The sequence below is a fragment of the Alligator mississippiensis genome, chromosome 1 (assembly GCF_030867095.1).
Source record: "Alligator mississippiensis isolate rAllMis1 chromosome 1, rAllMis1, whole genome shotgun sequence".
In the NCBI taxonomy this organism is placed as follows: Eukaryota; Metazoa; Chordata; order Crocodylia; family Alligatoridae; genus Alligator; species Alligator mississippiensis.
In genome coordinates this window covers 319,637,198-319,655,262 of record NC_081824.1, presented here as the reverse complement: position 1 = coordinate 319,655,262, position 18,065 = coordinate 319,637,198, and the positions used below count along the sequence as shown (strand labels likewise).

At 43.7% G+C, this 18,065-nt stretch overlaps 1 protein-coding gene across 4 annotated transcripts in view; it reads right to left on the bottom strand.

The window, feature by feature from the left end:
• MAP3K15 (mitogen-activated protein kinase kinase kinase 15) overlaps positions 1 to 18,065 on the bottom strand; it is a 164,496-nt gene that overhangs the window by 37,950 nt on the left and 108,481 nt on the right. For all 4 annotated transcript variants that reach the window (XM_059720882.1, XM_059720881.1, XM_059720880.1 and 1 more), the window contains exons 13-18: positions 17,370 to 17,465; positions 16,029 to 16,116; positions 9,412 to 9,545; positions 7,260 to 7,387; positions 1,981 to 2,111; positions 1,610 to 1,715 (exon numbers count right to left, since the gene is read on the bottom strand). In XM_059720882.1, coding sequence (XP_059576865.1) covers positions 1,610 to 1,715; positions 1,981 to 2,111; positions 7,260 to 7,387; positions 9,412 to 9,545; positions 16,029 to 16,116; positions 17,370 to 17,465 — 683 coding nt within the window. The remainder of the gene's footprint in view (positions 1 to 1,609; positions 1,716 to 1,980; positions 2,112 to 7,259; positions 7,388 to 9,411; positions 9,546 to 16,028; positions 16,117 to 17,369; positions 17,466 to 18,065) is intronic.

Below are 18,065 nucleotides of genomic sequence, written 5' to 3'. Positions count from 1 at the left end.
ACGGTCTGTGTAGTAAGAGTAGCAAAAAAAAGACTAATATTTTCATCTTTATAGCAGAGAAATAATCTATATCTGAAACGACCACAAAGAGGCTACCTACTAAACCTGCAGGACAGCAGCAATTTCTGAAAAAAGCTATGCAAACACAGTCACTGATCATGTATGCTGGAAGTGAGGAGGACTTGCAGCTTCTAACACTGTTCATTTAAACAGACCAACATCCATCATCTCACTTCGGCAGCAGTTTTGTAATTCCTTTGATTTTCTTACAGAAGATGACATGAAAAAAAATGATGAAGACCCTCCTATTGTCTACATTTTATAGGACTTTTGGGTTTGTTTGTTTTTTTACTTTTGTAATAAAAGCACATAAATCAGAAGTCTGGTACCCTACTATTTAATAGTTTATATAATACCATGCCCTTAAGCAAACATGTGCAGGGGCATGAGGCTTTGACGTTTAAAAATTAGGTTCTCACTGATTGCGTGGTTTATTCTGCAGTACCTTGTGAAGTGTGTGTGTTTTAAGTGTTTTTCTGTATTACAAAGTTTTAAAGACATTCTTATCTGGAGATTTTAATTTGATCTCAATTTGGTTCAAATTAGGACTCCTTAAAAAAATTAAGCTTATCCTTACACTTTACGTACAACAATAGTGCTCAATCTCTGGCCTGCAGGTCAGATCCAGCCTGAAGTACTATGTCATCTGATGTTCCCCAAGTCACCCCTGAAGGAAGGCAGCAGCCTATAAGTACATAAGGGGTGTGCATCAGGATCTGGGGGAAACGCCTGTTCACCAGAGCACCCCAAGGGATGATAAGATCCAACAGTCACAAACTCCTGCAAGACCATTTTAGGCTGGATATAAGGAAAAACTTCTTTACTATCCAACACCTCAAGGCCTGGAATAGATTCCCCCCACAGGTGGCGCAAGCACCTACTCTGGAAAAGTTTAAGAAACATTTGGATGCTTATCTTGCTGGGATCCTTTGACCTTAGCTGACTTCCTGCCCTTTGGGCAGGGGGATGGACCTGATGATCTTACGAGGTTCCTTCCAGGCCCAATGTCTATGAAACCTGGTGCACAGGGCTCTCCCCACAGGTCTGGAAATTTGGCAGCAGGGAAGCAGTGGCATCAATTGTGGCTACCCTCCTGTCAATTTTCTGGACCTGTGGGGACCCCTGCAGGTCAGATAACATGGTCCTGCATGCTAGATTGGGCCAGCACAAGGGCAGGCCGGTAAAGAACCACTCTCATGCCTGGCCGGATGTGGGTGCACGGGGTCAGTCTGGCGCACAGCCAGATCTGGCATGTAAAGTCAGCTTGCCACACTGGATCACACCCATGGATGGACCCCATGCACTGACCTCACATGGGATCTAGCCTGTGAACCAAACATATGCCGCTCATCTGGCCCATGGGGCTGTAAGGTTGGGCACCATGAACCTACACAAATTTACTTTTTTTTTCTTTTTGTTCAAGGTAAAAAGATCTGATCCTTTTCACTTTGTAGACACAAAGCTCTGGGGGTGGTAAGGAATACAGATAAGAATATAGCAGCCAACAAGAAAGGAGAGAGCACTAAGAACTCCATTCAGTTCCTCTTACCTGTAAATGTCTCTGTACATGGATTGATTCCTGCAAGCCGTTTAGAAGTCCCAAAATCAGAAATTTTTACCACACCGCTGTATGTGTTCACCAGGACATTATCTCCCTGGGGAAGGGGAGGTGGAGAGGGTGGGGAAGATGAGGCAAGGTGGATATGAATATACACAACATGTCAACAAGATTCCAGAATTGTCATCACTGTTATTTACAATTTTACAAAGCCATCTCACTGGGACAGAGGGATATTCTATATTTTCTTAGATTCCTTCCATGACATCCTACTGAAAGAACTACTTTATTTTTATAGCCAAATTAACTATCTTGCAAGAGGTACTGAAAACCCACAAGAACACTACATCAAGCACACCTACCTTTATATCTCTGTGCACAATCTGGTTCTCATGGAGATATTTAAGCCCTTCCAGGATCTGCTTGGTGTAAAATTTTATGGTGGGTTCTTTCATTGGGCCCCATTTTGATCTCAGGAGAACAGAAAGGCTTCCTGGGTTATGGAAAGAAGAAAATATGTCAAGACAGCACTGATGCAAGGTTAACTCGCAGACGACCGCAGTAACAAACAGGGCAAGATGAAGCCTAGGGACAATTTCCTGAACATGGGGCAGGGAGGAGGGGGAGGGGAATATAGTAGGTACCTGCCCCTGAATAAACTCAATTCTTCCCTGGGCTCTCTATTTCCTCTAGGGCAGAGTGATTTATTGTAGTCTTTACTTGGTTATTTCTGTTTTTCATCAGCTCAGCAATACCAAGACTTCACCAATACCCCTCCCCTTTTTTTCCCTCCCCTCCCCACTTCTTCACAACCTGGGGACAGAGAGGAAGAACCAAGTGCACACCTTATGCTATGAAATGAAGAAAATGTCTTGTCAGGGTTGATGGGTGACACGTGCTTTTGGTCCTTGGAGGCTGTATATTAGGGTCAGCCACCAATCTGGCCCTTAATTAAAGAGCAGCAAATATACTGGGTGAATGTCATGATAGGTCACATTAAATATAGCAAATTATTTGTAAGTTGAGAGAGGGCGATGTCATATGACAGTAACACAGCCTAAACATTCTCCCCTCTGATTTGGTAACATGGAACTGACACCACTGAGGATTGCTGGAGATAGGGGAAGAAATAGTTCAGAAAAAAATCTGGCTTTTACTGAGTGTATTTTCAGACACTCAGACTGAGATTCCTCCTACTCAGTGGAGATAGTTCAGTGAAACAGACTTCACCTTTTTAAAATAGACCAGATTTCTTGTCCATGAAAAATACAACTATGCTACATTTTCTGCTTACAGAAAAAGTGCAGAATTTACAACAAACTGTCTTAAGTTTTGGCAAACTTAGCTGAAGGAATTTTCAAAGCATGTAAACTCAGAAGAGCTAGAAGTGTTCAGACAGAGCTGAAATCTTGGTGTCCCTTTTAAGATGTGCGAGTGGTGGAGAAATGTCTGTGCTAGTTTAGCAATACCTTGTCACTAACAGCTATACAGAATGTACTCTAGTATGTGTGTGAGGAACCATGCTTGGAAAACATACAGTATCAGGAGATGAATTTAACACATGATAAAAGTGTTGGCAGCTAGGAGAATTGGGGTCAGAAGGCATCTGGAGTCCAGAGAACGTAATGCAATGAAGATAAAATTATCACCTTGAACTTTCCAACATATATTTAAGCACTCTCATTTTCTAATTTTGAATTCAAGACTTAAGAATGTAACCTTAATTTTCATTTTCCTCATTTTTTCTTTACTTATTTATTGTGAACAACAACATTTTTGTAGTAGTTTTTACCCACAAGTTACAGTCATTTCATTCATTTTAACATAGATTGTTTTTCTTCTTTGGGAATGTTTATAGGTGGAGTGGTAACGAGCTGCCCAATACTTCTCATTACAAGACACCATTTTTTAGTCATTTGTAACTTTATATAACTAAACTAACCGTTTGGCCTAAATTTCCCACACTTTATGTCTGTCACAGGCTGTATTTTTTAGAAAAAGTCAACAAAGCTGTTCAGCCATATTTAATAATGAGGTCGGGGAAAATACATGGTTTTGTTCATGTTAAATTCTGGTGACTTTTCCTTTGGAAAACAATAGCATTCCCATACTTAGAGTAGGGATTTGAAAGAGGTTGCCTGCTCAGGAGAAATGTCTTTATATTTTACCTGCTAAATTCAAGGAGTTGGTTATATTGGTTATACTCTGATGCTGTGTTGTGTAGGCCCTTCCCTACAAAAGTAGTTCTTGGCTGCTGAAGTCTCCTAGGCGCTTGAAAATGACAGCAGGGAGACCATCTCCCTCTGCTCTAAATGGAGGAGCTGACAGTGCTTGGGAAAGAAGAAAGGGACTGAAATTAAAGCTGGGGGAATGGAGATAAGGAATCAGTAGCCAAGAAGAATAGTACTGGGGCTAGGAGTCTGGATACAGAAGAAGGGCAAAGCCTGGGACTGGAAGAGTTTGGAAGGGATAGGACCAGTGTGGTCCCACAGGATATATACTGGAAGAAGAGTCTGTGCCTACTACAGTAGATTCTCCAAAGTCTGAAGCAAAACCCATCATCCTGTCCCTCGTCAGAAAATATCTGTTGGACCTACTGGTCCAATGTCCTATCCCCCTACAGTGCAGGAGTCTACCCAGACCAGTAGTTCTCCATATTTTCAACTTCAAGGCACCCTTCAGAAAAAGCCAACTCTTAGCTTTCACTTGTTTTTTGACTATAGAAAAATAATAGCGCAAGTTTCCTGTTGCAAATAACTCAAAGACCACAACAGCTTAGAATGCTTTTAACACTATGGATTCCTATTATAAATCTCTGAGTTTATCTTGTGAATCATGTTTGCATACCTAACAGTGCTAACACTGCTGCAGCACCCTGGTTGAGAATCACTAATATAGCCCCAGCAGTGCCCAACATTTGGCCCCATGAGCCGAAGGTGTGGAATGGGGTTGTTTTGCAGGCCAGGTCTCATGGCTTCATTGGGCACCTTGCCAGCTGGATTCAGCTCTGCACGTCCAGATGGGGCCCCATGCCAGCTGGAGCAGACCCTGAGTTGGCCAGGCCTGCACACCCAGATAGAACTCTGTGCTAACCAGGTCCCGCATGCCTGGATGCCTGGATCCAGGCCCTCACTGGCCAGCCCTGCATGCCTGGAACCAGGCCCTCACTGGCCTGGCCTTGCAATCTTGCACTCATGGCCATATTATCTGACATGCAGGGCTCCTCACAGATCCAAAATTTTGGCAGCAGGAGAATGCTACCACTGCTTCTCCAGTGCCAAATTTTCAGGTGTGTGGAGGCCCCGCAGGCCAGATGAGACTGCTCCATGGGATAGATCTGCTCTGTGGGCTGGGGGTTGAGCACCCCCCATACAGATGATGACAGCCTGCTCTGTTACTTCTAATGTCAGACATGTGTGCTGGCTCTGAAGTTCCCAACTGGCTGATGATCCATAGGGGTCTCAATATGACTTCACATACTGGAATGAAGTAAATCACTCAAAAGCTAGGAAATGCAAGAATTACTTATAAGTAATTCTATGACTTGCCTTTAATGAATAGTTAATATGATTAATTGCTCATGTCATCATAATTAGTTTCCCTTGTATGTATAAATTATTACAGTCTTTAATTAGATGATCACATCTTTTTTTTTTATTGGTCCTCTGTGTTTGAAGGCCAGGATGTTCTCTGCTCTGGAGGTGAATCAGGATTGCCTGGCTAAAGAAGCTGCAGTCTCTAGGAAATCCTTCTCATTTGCTGAACAGTTGGAAGGTGGCTAGCATATCAGGGAGGAGACTGCAGGAAGAGAAACTTCTCTTTCTCTTTGCCAGTTAGTATTTTGTAAACCCTTACAATATCCCCCCTCAAGCATTTCTTCAAAGCTGAAAAGGTGGAGCCTCTTTAGTCTCTCCTCATATGGAAGCCTATCCATACTACTAATCATCCTGTTGCCTTTCTTTGCATCTTACCTAGTTCTTCTATATCCTTTTTGAGGTATGGGGATCAGAACTGGGCACAATATTCAAGGTGTGGATGCACCTGGATTTGTAAAGGGGCATGATGTTATTTTCAGTTTTGTTTACAATTCCCTTCTCAATATTCTCAAACATTTTGTTTGCCTTTTTGACAACTGCTGAGCAGTTGTGAACTGTGCATAATGACTCTCAGATCTCTTCCTTGTGTGGTAACAGCTAATGTAGAGCCCATCCTAGTTTAGGTACAGTTCGAGTTATTTTCACCCATGTGCATCACTTTACACTTATCTACACTGAATTCCATCTGCCATTTAGTTGTCTGTTCACTCAATAGTGCCAGATCCTTCTGTAGTTCCTCACAGTCCACCTTGGTTTCTACCACTTTGAATAAACTATGTCATCCTCAAATCTGGCCACCTTGTTACCCATCCCCTTTCCCAGATCATTTATGAGTATGTTAAACAGCACTGGTCCCAACAAAGATCCCTGGAGGACCCCACTGTTTATTTCTTTCCATCCTGAAGACTGACTACTTGTGGACAGTTTAAGTCGCTCATTATTACTCTGTTTTCTGCTGTTGCAGCTTCTCTCATCTTCCTTATAATTTCTAGCTCATTACTGCTGTCCAGGTTTGGAGGTCGATAAAATATTACCAGGTGCACTTTTTTCCTATTAAAATCCAGAATTTCTATCCACAGCGATTCTATAGTGTGCCTCCCTTATTGGCTGAAAAATCTACTCTATTTGATTTGATAGTCTCTGATGTAAAGTGCCACCCTCCCACCAGTGTGACATATTCCAGGGGTTGCCAGCCAGGGGTACTTGAGAAGGACCTGGGGAGTACACGTGGGCAGGTGGGGACGGAGCACCATGCAGCATCCTGTGCTGGCGTGTAGGCACTGCCTGCTTGAGCATACGAGAGGGGGCAGGGGAAGCTTGCACACGGCAGCTGCTCCCATTCCATGTCCAGCCACTCACCACCCGCCCCTCCCTCCCGCTTGGCATCCAGCCGCGTGCCGCGCACCACACTCCCCCCACCCCACTCAGCCGCCAGGGAGTACAATGGATGCAAAAAGGTTGAAAACCCCTGACCTGGTCTATCATTCCTGTATAATTTATATCCAAGTATTACAGCATCCCAATGATGTTTCTCACTCCACCATGTATCAAAGATGCCTATGATGTCTTAGCATCATTTACTGCTGGGCATCCAAGTTCCCCCACCTTTGATTTCAGACTTCTAGCATTAGTATAAAACCACATGTACTTTTTATTGTTGCCTTGACTGCTTCTGTGTGCTCAAGCTAAAGGGGTAACATACCTTAATTTAGTCATCTTAATTTTTAATTTACTTTTTTAAATGACAAATTACTTAACTTTGTAATTTTAATAAGGTTCTTATTCTGTGTGTGTAAATATTGGAACAGGACTTCTTAGGATAACTGTACACTTCAAATCTATTCTTCACATTCATAGAATCTGCTTACAAATGGAAAAATGTCACATGCAATTAAACTTCAACAGTAAGAGCAACTACACTGTACAAATCTTACAGGTGGAGCTGTCCACACCTCTTAAAAGAGTTCACTGCCCACCTCCTACTGACTTTCACTGGCAGCTGCTTTCTAAATCCCTGAGGCACCATAGCCAAGAATGATACGAACCTCCTGGTACCTGCTCCATAAAGATCTTAATATATCCATCTTCAGAAACAGATCCAAGGTACTGGACAATGTTTCGGTGCTTTAAATATTTATGCAGTGCTATCTCTTCATGCAGAGGCTGAGAGTATCTATCAAGAAAAAATAAATTGGGGATTAACCGAGGGTAGGAACAAATGTAATAGCCTAATATTGGTGGAGACCTAGTTTTAAAACCCGGATTACAAATAATAGTCTTCTCATTCTAGCCCTCAATTAATACATTGGCTGCTTGTGGACATTAGAAAAAAACAAAATGCTCTTTCCTGGAAGAAGCAGTCCATTAGTTTGACCTGGCTCTGCAGCATCTGTATAGATGGGGCAGTTCAGAGGGGCTTTTTGGCACTTTTATCTAAAGCTGATGCAATCACTGATTAGATAAAAGTGCCAAAAAAAGTCCCACTAAGGTGCCCAGTCTATACAGATATTGGGTGAACTGGGTCCAACTAACATGCTGCCTCTTCTGGGCATGCACTGGGCTTGATGCACTCCTGCACCAAGTTCAAAATAAAGTGTTGGGCTTTTTGGGGTTGTTTTTGGTTTGTTTGGGTTTTTTTAACATCTGCAAGTAGCCTTTGTCACTAAGGCCCAAAATGTGGCATGTCTTGTGCTCTGCTCAGAACAGACACAGCTGTGGAGTACAAGAGTTCCTCACAAGGACAGTGGTCTTGGACGGGTTGTTTTTTTTTCTCCCACACCTTCCAGCTCTGTTTGGCTTACATACATACATATATAGTCCCTTTCCCAGAAATTAGGATATGATGACTATATGCAAAATAAAATATTGACTAGCTAAGTTATTTCAGGAAGCAATATTTCACTTCCTATTAAAATAAATTACAAAATTCTGATCCCTGTAAAAGATTTTACCAAATTAGGATATAGACAGACGTAGCAACTTCACTGGTATCAAAGAGTAGTGATATAAGGTGTTATGATACAACTATTACATCTGCATGATTCTGTAGCCATAAAACTGTAGCAAAACTGTTCCAACTTTAACCTTGTGTCATTCAGGGTCAAAATAGTGTGATTTAACTAACTTGTATCACTCCAGGATCATGCACAGATAACAGTTAGATCAGTGGCTCTCAATCATTTTAGACTCAGGGCACCCTTGTTAGACTCAAGGCACCCTAAGAAATAACTAGCTCTTAATTTTCACTTGTTTTTGACTACAGAAAAATAGTAGAGCAATTCTTATGTTGCAACGAGCTCAGAAAGACCACAACACATAAGAGGCTACGTCCAGACAAGCATTATGTGGCACTGCAGATGGCTGCAAACGTGGCACCACTCACCACACCTGCAGGCGTTTCCCATGATGCTACTTCCAGCACAGTGCGGGGGGAGGGGTTTGACTCTGGGGTCAAATAAGCCACACTGAAAAAAGTGGGGCAGCACACATGGCTGTAGCACATCACCCAAAACCAGAGCCTGGCCAGCCGGAGCCACACTCCAGCTGTTGGCAGGCTTCCTGCCAGAGTTTCAGTCCCCAGAGACCCCCAGAATCCCAGATAAGGCTGCTGGGGCCAGCCCAGTTGCTGGTCCCAGCCTCTCCCACCCCACCCAGGGTAACCTGCCACATGCCAGAGCATGCATAGCATGGGTGTAACCTGGGGACAAGCACAGTGGCACAAGGCGTGCTGCTGCTACTTGTCCCCAGGGAAACAAACATCCGCGTTCATCTGGATGCATCCGGAATGTTTTTAACACTATGGATTCCTATTTCAAATCTATGGTACCTTTGAAAGGATCTCAAGGCACCCCAGATTGCTGTGACACCCTGGTTGAGAATCACTGAGATAAATCATAAAAGCTGATGTGTGCTCCTCCTTCCTTTTTAAAATATATGTTTGTCCATGACCCTACTCTATCTTCTTGGTACTTTATTTATTTAAATAAATAAATAATTACTGGGAAAAGAGGAAGACATTAAAGCTGTCTATAATACAATAAATGAATCTATCTTTTTACAGACCTCAGCTGCAGCGTAGTGCAATATTGCATTGAATCCCACTACAACTATATAGAAACCAAATTTTAGAATAAGAAAAAAAATTGACAAACTGCATTTTTATAAGTGATATAAATATATTCATCATATTAGACTCACCTGATGTCTTTCTCAGGTATTTCCTTGATGGCTATTCGGACTTGATTGCTGAGATCTCTTCCAGCATAAACTACTCCATAAGTACCTTTCCCTAGTATCACTTTGTCACCATTCTCATCATAGTCATATTCATACTGGAGGCAGAAAAATATTTATACTGGCATGCAAAGAGTTAAAACAGAAGTCACCATCCAGACTGTATAAGTTGTATATTGGCCGTGTAAATTCAGGATTATTAAAAAAGTTTTACAATAACACGTATCATTTATTTCTTGCCTTATAAAATGTGACATCTCCTAAGAGGTATACAGACACATTTGCCTGAATAAAAAATACAAGACTACATCTACACTCCAAAATACAATGAGATAACTCAGTCAAAAGAAGTTAAGGCGACTGATATATGAAGGGTTCACAAAGAGTATTTAGATTAAATAAAAACAAGTGGAAGATGACCAGCCAATCCGAAACAGAAGTACTAATAGGAAAGCATATAGTCTCATTACAATTCCAAGTCTTATTTTAAAAGGTATTCAAAATTCATCTAAGTTCAGCGGTAGCTAATTCATTTCTGAAATCTCATTATGTGGATTTTTCCTTTCTCTCAAAGGAAAATATGATGATCTTTAGAAATAAATTAAAATGCAAAAGCAAAGCAGTTGTATACATCTCTCAGAGCATCCTCGGCTAGAACCTCAGGTATTATAAAAGTCAATGCAAGTTAATTGACTTCTACGGTGCTAGACTAGTTTATACCTCTGGGAAATCTTGTCCACTCTTGTGATCTCATTGCAGAGATTCCAGTGGCAACAACCACTGAAGACAAAATGTCTACTGATGAAGGAAGCAAACTTGAATGTTTACCATCAGTCACTGAAAGAACCTTTTTTATGAGAGCTGAGTTAAACAGTGAGCTTTTCCTTCATATATACATTCAAGACTTGGATATTGATTTAGGGCAGGCTGTGGTTTAGGGCAAGACAAAACGTAAGGTGTTTGTTGTGGGAGACTCCCTCCTGAGGGGGACGGAGGGGCCAATCTGCCACCCTGACCCCTTAGCCCGGCAAGTCTGCTACTTCCCAGGGGCCCGCATCCGGGACATTGCGGAGAGGATCCCCAAGCTCCTCAAACCCACAGACCGCTATCCCATGCTCCTTATTCATGTGGGCACCAATGACACGGCTCGGAGCACTCCCAGCCAGGTCATGAGGCGCTACAGGGATTTGGGAGCGGGGCTTAAGGGTCTGGGGGCACAGGTGGTGTTCTCGTCGATCCTCCCAGTCTCAGGCTATGGGCTGAGAAGGGACAGGAGGATCTATGTGGTCAACCAAAGACTGCGGCGCTGGTGTCGTCAGGAAGGCTTTGGCTTTCATGACCACAGCCCGCTCTTTGGCGAGAGAGGCAGCGAGCTGCTGGGAAGAGATGGTCTCCACCTCTCTCCCCTAGGGAGGAGGCTCTTCTCAGCCAGACTGGCTGACCTGCTCCACCGGGCTTTAAACTAAGCCCGCTGGGGGACGGGGGCACGACCGCCACTGCTGGCCCGCTGAGCAAATCTTGCAAAGCCAGCGAATCATGGCACTCAAGGGAGCCCGCCCCAGCCCTGGTAAAATCTGTGGGCAAGGAAGGAGCCCCCCAGGGGGCGCTTGCCTGCCTGTACACAAATGCCAGGAGCTTGGGGAATAAGCAGGAGGAGCTCATCCTCCTGCTCAGTGCAAACAATTACGATGTCATAGGGATCACGGAGACCTGGTGGGACTCCACCCATGACTGGACCACGGGGATAGATGGCTATACCCTGTACAGGAGGGATCGTGTAGAGAAAAGGGGCGGGGGTGTAGCTCTCTATGTTAAGGAAAGCTACGCGTCCCTGCAAGCCAATATTGGCGACCAGGGTGGACGGCTGGAGACCCTCTGGGTTAAAATCTGTGGGGAACATGGCACAGGGGACACAATGGTGGGAGTCTATTACAGACCTCCCACCCAAAGTCCTGAGCTAGACCAGGAGTTTGCCCAGGAACTGGCTGAGGCAGCTTGCTCCAGGACCATGGTTGTCATGGGTGACTTCAATTACCCAGACATCTCGTGGGAGGATCGCTCAGCAAAATCTGAGCGGTCGCAGAGCTTCCTCTCGTGCGTGGATGACCTCTACCTGACTCAAGAAGTCTATGGGCCAACGAGAGGCAAAGCGCTGCTTGACCTGGTGCTGGCTACTGGGGAGGACCTAGTCGGCGACCTAGTGATCGATGGGAAGCTGGGTGACAGCGACCACGAGCTGATCACCTTCACCATCTGCCGAAAAGCTGGCAAGTCGGTCAGCAACACGCAAGTCCTTGACTTCAGGAAAGCCGACTTTGACAAGCTCAGGAGGCTTGTCAGTGAGGCCCTAAGGGACTGTGACCGCAGGGAGAGGGGAGTTCAAGAAGAGTGGTTGCTCCTCAAGGGAGCGATCCTCAATGCACAAACTAAGTCTATTCCATCGCGGAGGAAAGGCAGCAAGAGGGCACAGCAGCCCCCCTGGCTCTCCAGGGACCTAGCAGACCTCCTGAGGCTAAAAAGAAAGGCCTACAAAGGATGGAGGATGGGAGTCACCTCCAAGGAGGATTATTCTGCACTGGTCCGGTCCTGTAGGGAGCAGACCAGGAAAGCCAAGGCTGCAGCTGAACTCCAGCTAGCTTTGAGCATCAAGGACAATAAAAAGTCCTTTTTCAGATATGTGGGGAGCCGGAGGAAAAGCAGGGGCAACGTTGGACCCCTGCTGAACCAGATGGGGCAACTGACAACTGACGCCCAGGAAAAAGCCAACCTATTAAATAGGTACTTTGCGTCGGTCTTTCATCAGCCCCATGGGACGCCCGTGCCTGCTACAGGGCCGGGAAGTCCGGGTGAGGGTGATCCCCTGCCCTCCATTAATGCTGACTTTGTGAAGGAACATCTTGAGAAGCTGGATACCTTCGAGTCAGCCGGCCCTGACAATCTTCACCCCAGGGTACTCAAGGAGCTGGCGAGCATCATAGCCCAGCCTCTAGCGCGGATCTTTGAAAACTCTTGGCACTCTGGTGTAGTGCCCGAAGACTGGAAGAAGGCCAACGTGGTGCCTATCTTCAAGAAAGGGAGGAAAGTGGATCCGGCTAACTATAGGCCCATCAGCCTGACTTCTATCCCGGGGAAGATCTTAGAAAAGTTTATTAAGGAGGCCATCCTTAATGGACTGGCCGACGCCAACATCTTAAGGGATAGCCAGCACGGGTTTGTTGCGGGTAGGTCTTGCTTGACCAATCTCATTTCCTTCTACGACCAGGTGACCTATCACTTGGACAAGGGAGATGAGATTGATGTCATATATCTTGACTTCAAAAAAGCCTTTGATCTGGTGTCCCATGATCGTCTCTTGGAGAAACTGGCCAATTGTCGCCTTGGGTCCCCCACGATCCACTGGCTGGAAAATTGGCTCCGGGGTCGGACCCAGAGGGTAGTAATTGATGGAAGTCACTCATCGTGGTGTCCTGTGACCAGTGGGGTCCCCCAGGGCTCTGTCCTTGGACCCATACTGTTCAACATCTTCATTAACGATGTGGACACTGGAGTCAGAAGCGGACTGGCCAAGTTCGCCGATGACACCAAACTTTGGGGCAAAGCATCCACGCCAGAAGACAGGCGGGTGATCCAGGCTGACCTGGACAGGCTCAGCAAGTGGGCGGATGAAAATCTGATGGTGTTCAATGCCAATAAATGCAAGGTTCTCCACCTTGGGAAGAAAAACCCGCAGCATCCTTATAGGCTCGGCAGTGCTATGTTGGTTAGCACTATGGAAGAAAGAGACTTGGGGGTCATCATTGACCACAAGATGAACATGAGCCTGCAATGCGATGCTGCGGCTAGTAAAGCGACCAAAACGCTGGCTTGCATCCATAGATGCTTCTCAAGCAAATCCCGGGACGTCATTCTCCCCCTGTACTCGGCCTTAGTGAGGCCGCAGCTGGAGTACTGCGTCCAGTTTTGGGCTCCACAATTCAAAAAGGATGTGGAGAAGCTTGAGAGAGTCCAGAGAAGAGCCACGCGCATGATCAGGGGTCAGGGAAGCAGACCCTACGATGACAGGCTGAGAGCCCTGGGGCTCTTTAGCCTGGAAAAGCGCAGGCTCAGGGGTGATCTGATGGCCACCTACAAGTTTATCAGGGGTGATCACCAGTATCTGGGGGAACGTTTGTTCACCAGAGCGCCCCAAGGGATGATGAGGACGAATGGTCACAAACTACTACAAGATCGTTTCAGGCTGGACATAAGGAAGAATTTCTTTACTGTCCGAGCCCCCAAGGTCTGGAACAGCCTGCCGCCGGAGGTTGTTCAAGCGCCTTCATTGAACACCTTCAAGATGAAACTGGATGCTTATCTTGCTGGGATCCTATGACCCCAGCTGATGTCCTGCCCTTTGGGCGGGGGGCTGGACTCGATGATCTTCCGAGGTCCCTTCCAGCCCTAATGTCTATGAAATCTATGAAATGTGGGCTGGAATGACCAGGCTAGACCCAGTTGCTGCTGCCACTTTTCCCCATCATGGCAAGGGAAACTCTCCCACAGCTGAACGCCACCAAAGCTCCAGGCCCACAGGCCTGATACAATATCTCCACAATCTGGATACGACTTATGGGCCATAGGTTGCCAACCCCTGGTTTAGGGCATTTTGGAAGTATTTATATAAAGGCAGTTTAAAAAAAACCCAAGATGGATTAGAATTTCAAAGATGAACCATCAGGAGACTGCAGACTTCCCTTTTTTCTTTCTGAAATCCAAAAAGCTGTTTATGCCATACTAGGAAAATCCATTCACAGCATGTTCATGTGAATTCACCATTTTGAAAAAAAAGTCTCCTTTTTTAAAACTGCTATAATTAATACTTCTCTTATGAGAACCAATTTTCCTGCAATGTTAAATATGTCCAACCTCATAATAGTTGTAGTGGATACCACCTTAAGATATGTCTTCCCTATGTTGTTTCAATATGCCCTTGAAATTCCCTCCTTCTTCAGCTCAGAAATAATGGACAAGCATTATGGAGGTGCTAAGGAAGACTGTCATTTATCATATCCCAACATATCCTGCTCTCTGGATCTGTACTTGAATTACCACAGTCTAAATAGTTTCATTTTCCATGTTTCAGCACTTCACCATCCACAACATTATACAGTTATATGCTGCACACAACTGACCAAGTTCTTTGGCAGTAGCACATCCAAACTACACAGCTATCATATGACAATATAACATGCAGCACATAACGAAGACAGCAGCTGCACAGCAGACTGCTCTGCTGCTGCTAAACTGCTTTTGCTTTTATCTAGAGAAGGAGTCTGTTCCTTAGCAAGTGGTCTAGGAAATGTAAAAGCTCTCAAGTCACCTAGTTCAGTCATAGTTAAGAGACAGTTCAAACACACTGAATGCTATGTTCCCTCTAAGGTGTAGCAATCCATACTACAAACCTACTACCACAATCTTTTTTACTGCAGCCATTTAATCAGACAGCATTTTAGGAATTCTGACAATGCCTCCAAGGATCTGGCCTACAATTTGGCTAGGTTCTCTTTAGTGCCTAACTTTTTCCTAACATCAACAATGACATGCATGGCTTCCAGGGAAGACTTCTTACTCTCTCTCTATTACTTAGGCCCATCAAGAAGGCTGTCTACCTCTTTCCCAGATCCAAGGAAGGGCATTGTACGGCCAAAAGATGGTCTAAAATCTCTCTCAACTTTATAGTTGATCCAATAAAAGTTATTACCAGATATTGCTTCTCACACATTCCCTCGACCAGTATGGATATAACACCACTACTCCCACATCTGATGAACTTTAGACTGACAAAATGAAGGAGTTCTCTGCAACACTTACAAAATCCTGTGAAAACATGTCTTTCCATTAGTGTATCATCTCGAACAACAACAGCACTGCAGTGAAGGGCTTTCCCTTCTCCAGTTCCTACTTGAAGCCTCACCTACTACAGGAGGCTCCTTATCATTATCATAAACAGAACTTAGTAACCTTAGGTACTGGATATCTTGGCCAGGACTTTGATGGGATAAGCAAGTACAGCAAGAGTCTGGGCTTGGGTGAACCACAAGAGAGTAAATTGGAAAGAAAAAAATAGAAAAGAAACCCAGCGACTGGATTTATTGTGGAGTTCTAATTCCCCTAATGGGGAAGAGAAGAGGAAAGAGGAGTGTTGTGGGTATTCCCACACTTTGGTAATGTTGATGTTCTTTAGCCTTATTTTTCATCGAGTTGAAAATGGAAAAGGGGGTGGAGGGGAGAAGGTGTTAGGTTTCTTAAATCATAAACCTTTGACCTAGACCAGGGATTGACAACATTGTCCAGTGGCAGACCAGAATGACCCAGCTCAGGTTAAAGGCTAAATCAGCAGTAGGACCCACCCACCACCATCCCCTCTCTCCTCACCACCATGGGTGAAGTTCCCAGTCAGTATGTCACATTACAGCATGTCACAGGGAAACTCCCACTGTTGACTGCTGCCAAAGTCCCTGTTCCACAGACTGGATCCAACAGCAACATGGGCTGGATCCGGCCCATGAAACATAGCTTGCCAATCCCTGACCTAGACTTACCTCCAAAGTGTCTCCATCAATTTCTCCTTCTAATTCCAAACTGCTGCCCACAGCATCTGTCAACATTTCTTTAACCAAGGCACAGAACCTGAAAGTGAAAAATATCACGTTGTCAGCAAAGAGAAAAACCCCTCTGAAAGAGAGCAACCAACCTCCATGAATCGTATACAAAACAATGTATTTGCCAGTATACTCTGAATTGTTTCCTTTATTTACTTTTTCTCTTCAGATTCATAAGATGGTTTTCTTGAGGAAGATGTTCAAAATGCACATTCCAAAAACTATCTGTGAAGTGTTTTTAGCTGCAATACAACCAAGATTATGCTTATAATTTTAATCATAAATTAGAAACAACTTTTTCAGTAGTTCTGAATAAAAAGATCTGGGTAGATAAATTCACAGTGTGACATTGTTTTGACTAAACCAATTACAGAAACATGGCAACCAAGGTATTTAAAAGTGACTGGGAATATTCAGCGTCTCAATTTTAGGATGTTCAACCTGACATACCTTGCAGTGCCTTGTGGCCCTGATTTTCAGAAAGTGCTAAGCACCCATAAAACTCAGGCTGATTTAGTGCATCTTAAAGTGAAGATTCAAAATCACTAGTCAAACATAGTTAAATAAATGTTTTGCATATTGTACGTATGCATTATAAATAGTATGTAGAAATATACAACATTCCCCACCCCACTTCCAAAGTAGTATGAGCTCTTTAAATTTATACTTCATTTCAAATACCATGGCTTGTACATTATGTCCAATGATGTTCCACCTAATATTGGAAAAGTAAGTATAAGATGGGCTGAGTAAAGAAAGTCTTTCTCAGATCACCTTGAATTTCTCCAAATTTGGCCCAGTTTCTTAATCAGAAAAAAGTCAAGGAAACAGGAGAATAAATTCATTTTTACTAGTTATCCAAAAATTTGATCATTTGTCCACCACTGAACCTTCAAATACCTGAAGGGCAATTATAGAGAAGATAGAGATGGGCTTTCCTCTATGGCTACATGGGACAGGACTAGGAACAATGGCCTCAAGCTTCAGTAAAGTAAATTTAGGTTGGATATCAGGAAGAACTTTTTGACTATAAGGCTGATCAAGCACTGGAACAGGATACCTAGAGAAATTATGGAAGCATCATCTGTGGAAATTTTCTAGAGCAGATTGGATAGACACCTGGCTAGAATGGTTTAGTTAAAGGACAATCCTGCCTTGAGCAGGGTGCTGGGCAAGATGAGCTCAGGAGGTCCCTTACAGCCTTATTTTCCCATGATTCCTGTGAACGATATAACCTAGTCATACACCTCCTAAGTTTTACTAATGTCAAACTGAACTCACCTACTACACTGGCTCTCTGTTGAAAAGTAGATTTGAAAGTCATCAGAGTTGTCATGGACATAAAGAAAACAACATCGTTCATCAAACTTGGATATGCTGTAAAAAAATTTAATTGAAACATGTTTTACTCTAGATGTACATATTAGGCAGGATGAAAGAAGTAGTTTTAAATTTTATGAATCATGCAAATTCATGAGGCATTCAAAGACGCAATTAATTTTATCAGAAATGCAATACATTTTTTTTTCCTGGCAAATAAAACTTCTTTTATGTTGCATATCCCTGAAGGAAAAATCATGACCCCAACTGAATACAAACTAGCTCTAATATCAATGGAACCATGACTTCACCCTGACTGCTGTGTTTTCTCTTCCTGTTTTCAACAAAAACTTCCCATTACTTGAAGGTACATCCATGAAAATGCCCTGATGTAACATGCCTTTTGATTCCAGGGCTATTTTTGTGTAAGCTGACAAATATTTCTATTTTATACTTATGTTATTTTTGCAGTAAATCTAAAGAGGGAAATAAAGGCAGCATATATTTGAATTCAGAAACTTCTGAGAGTCATTTAAAGACCAAGTTCATGCACAAAACTATCTGCCATTGAAATAAGATATCATAGTGAAAATTAAGCTTTCCTTACCCCCGAATAAAACCAAAGTAAATGGTCTTTCTGTTGAGGAACTTAGCAGA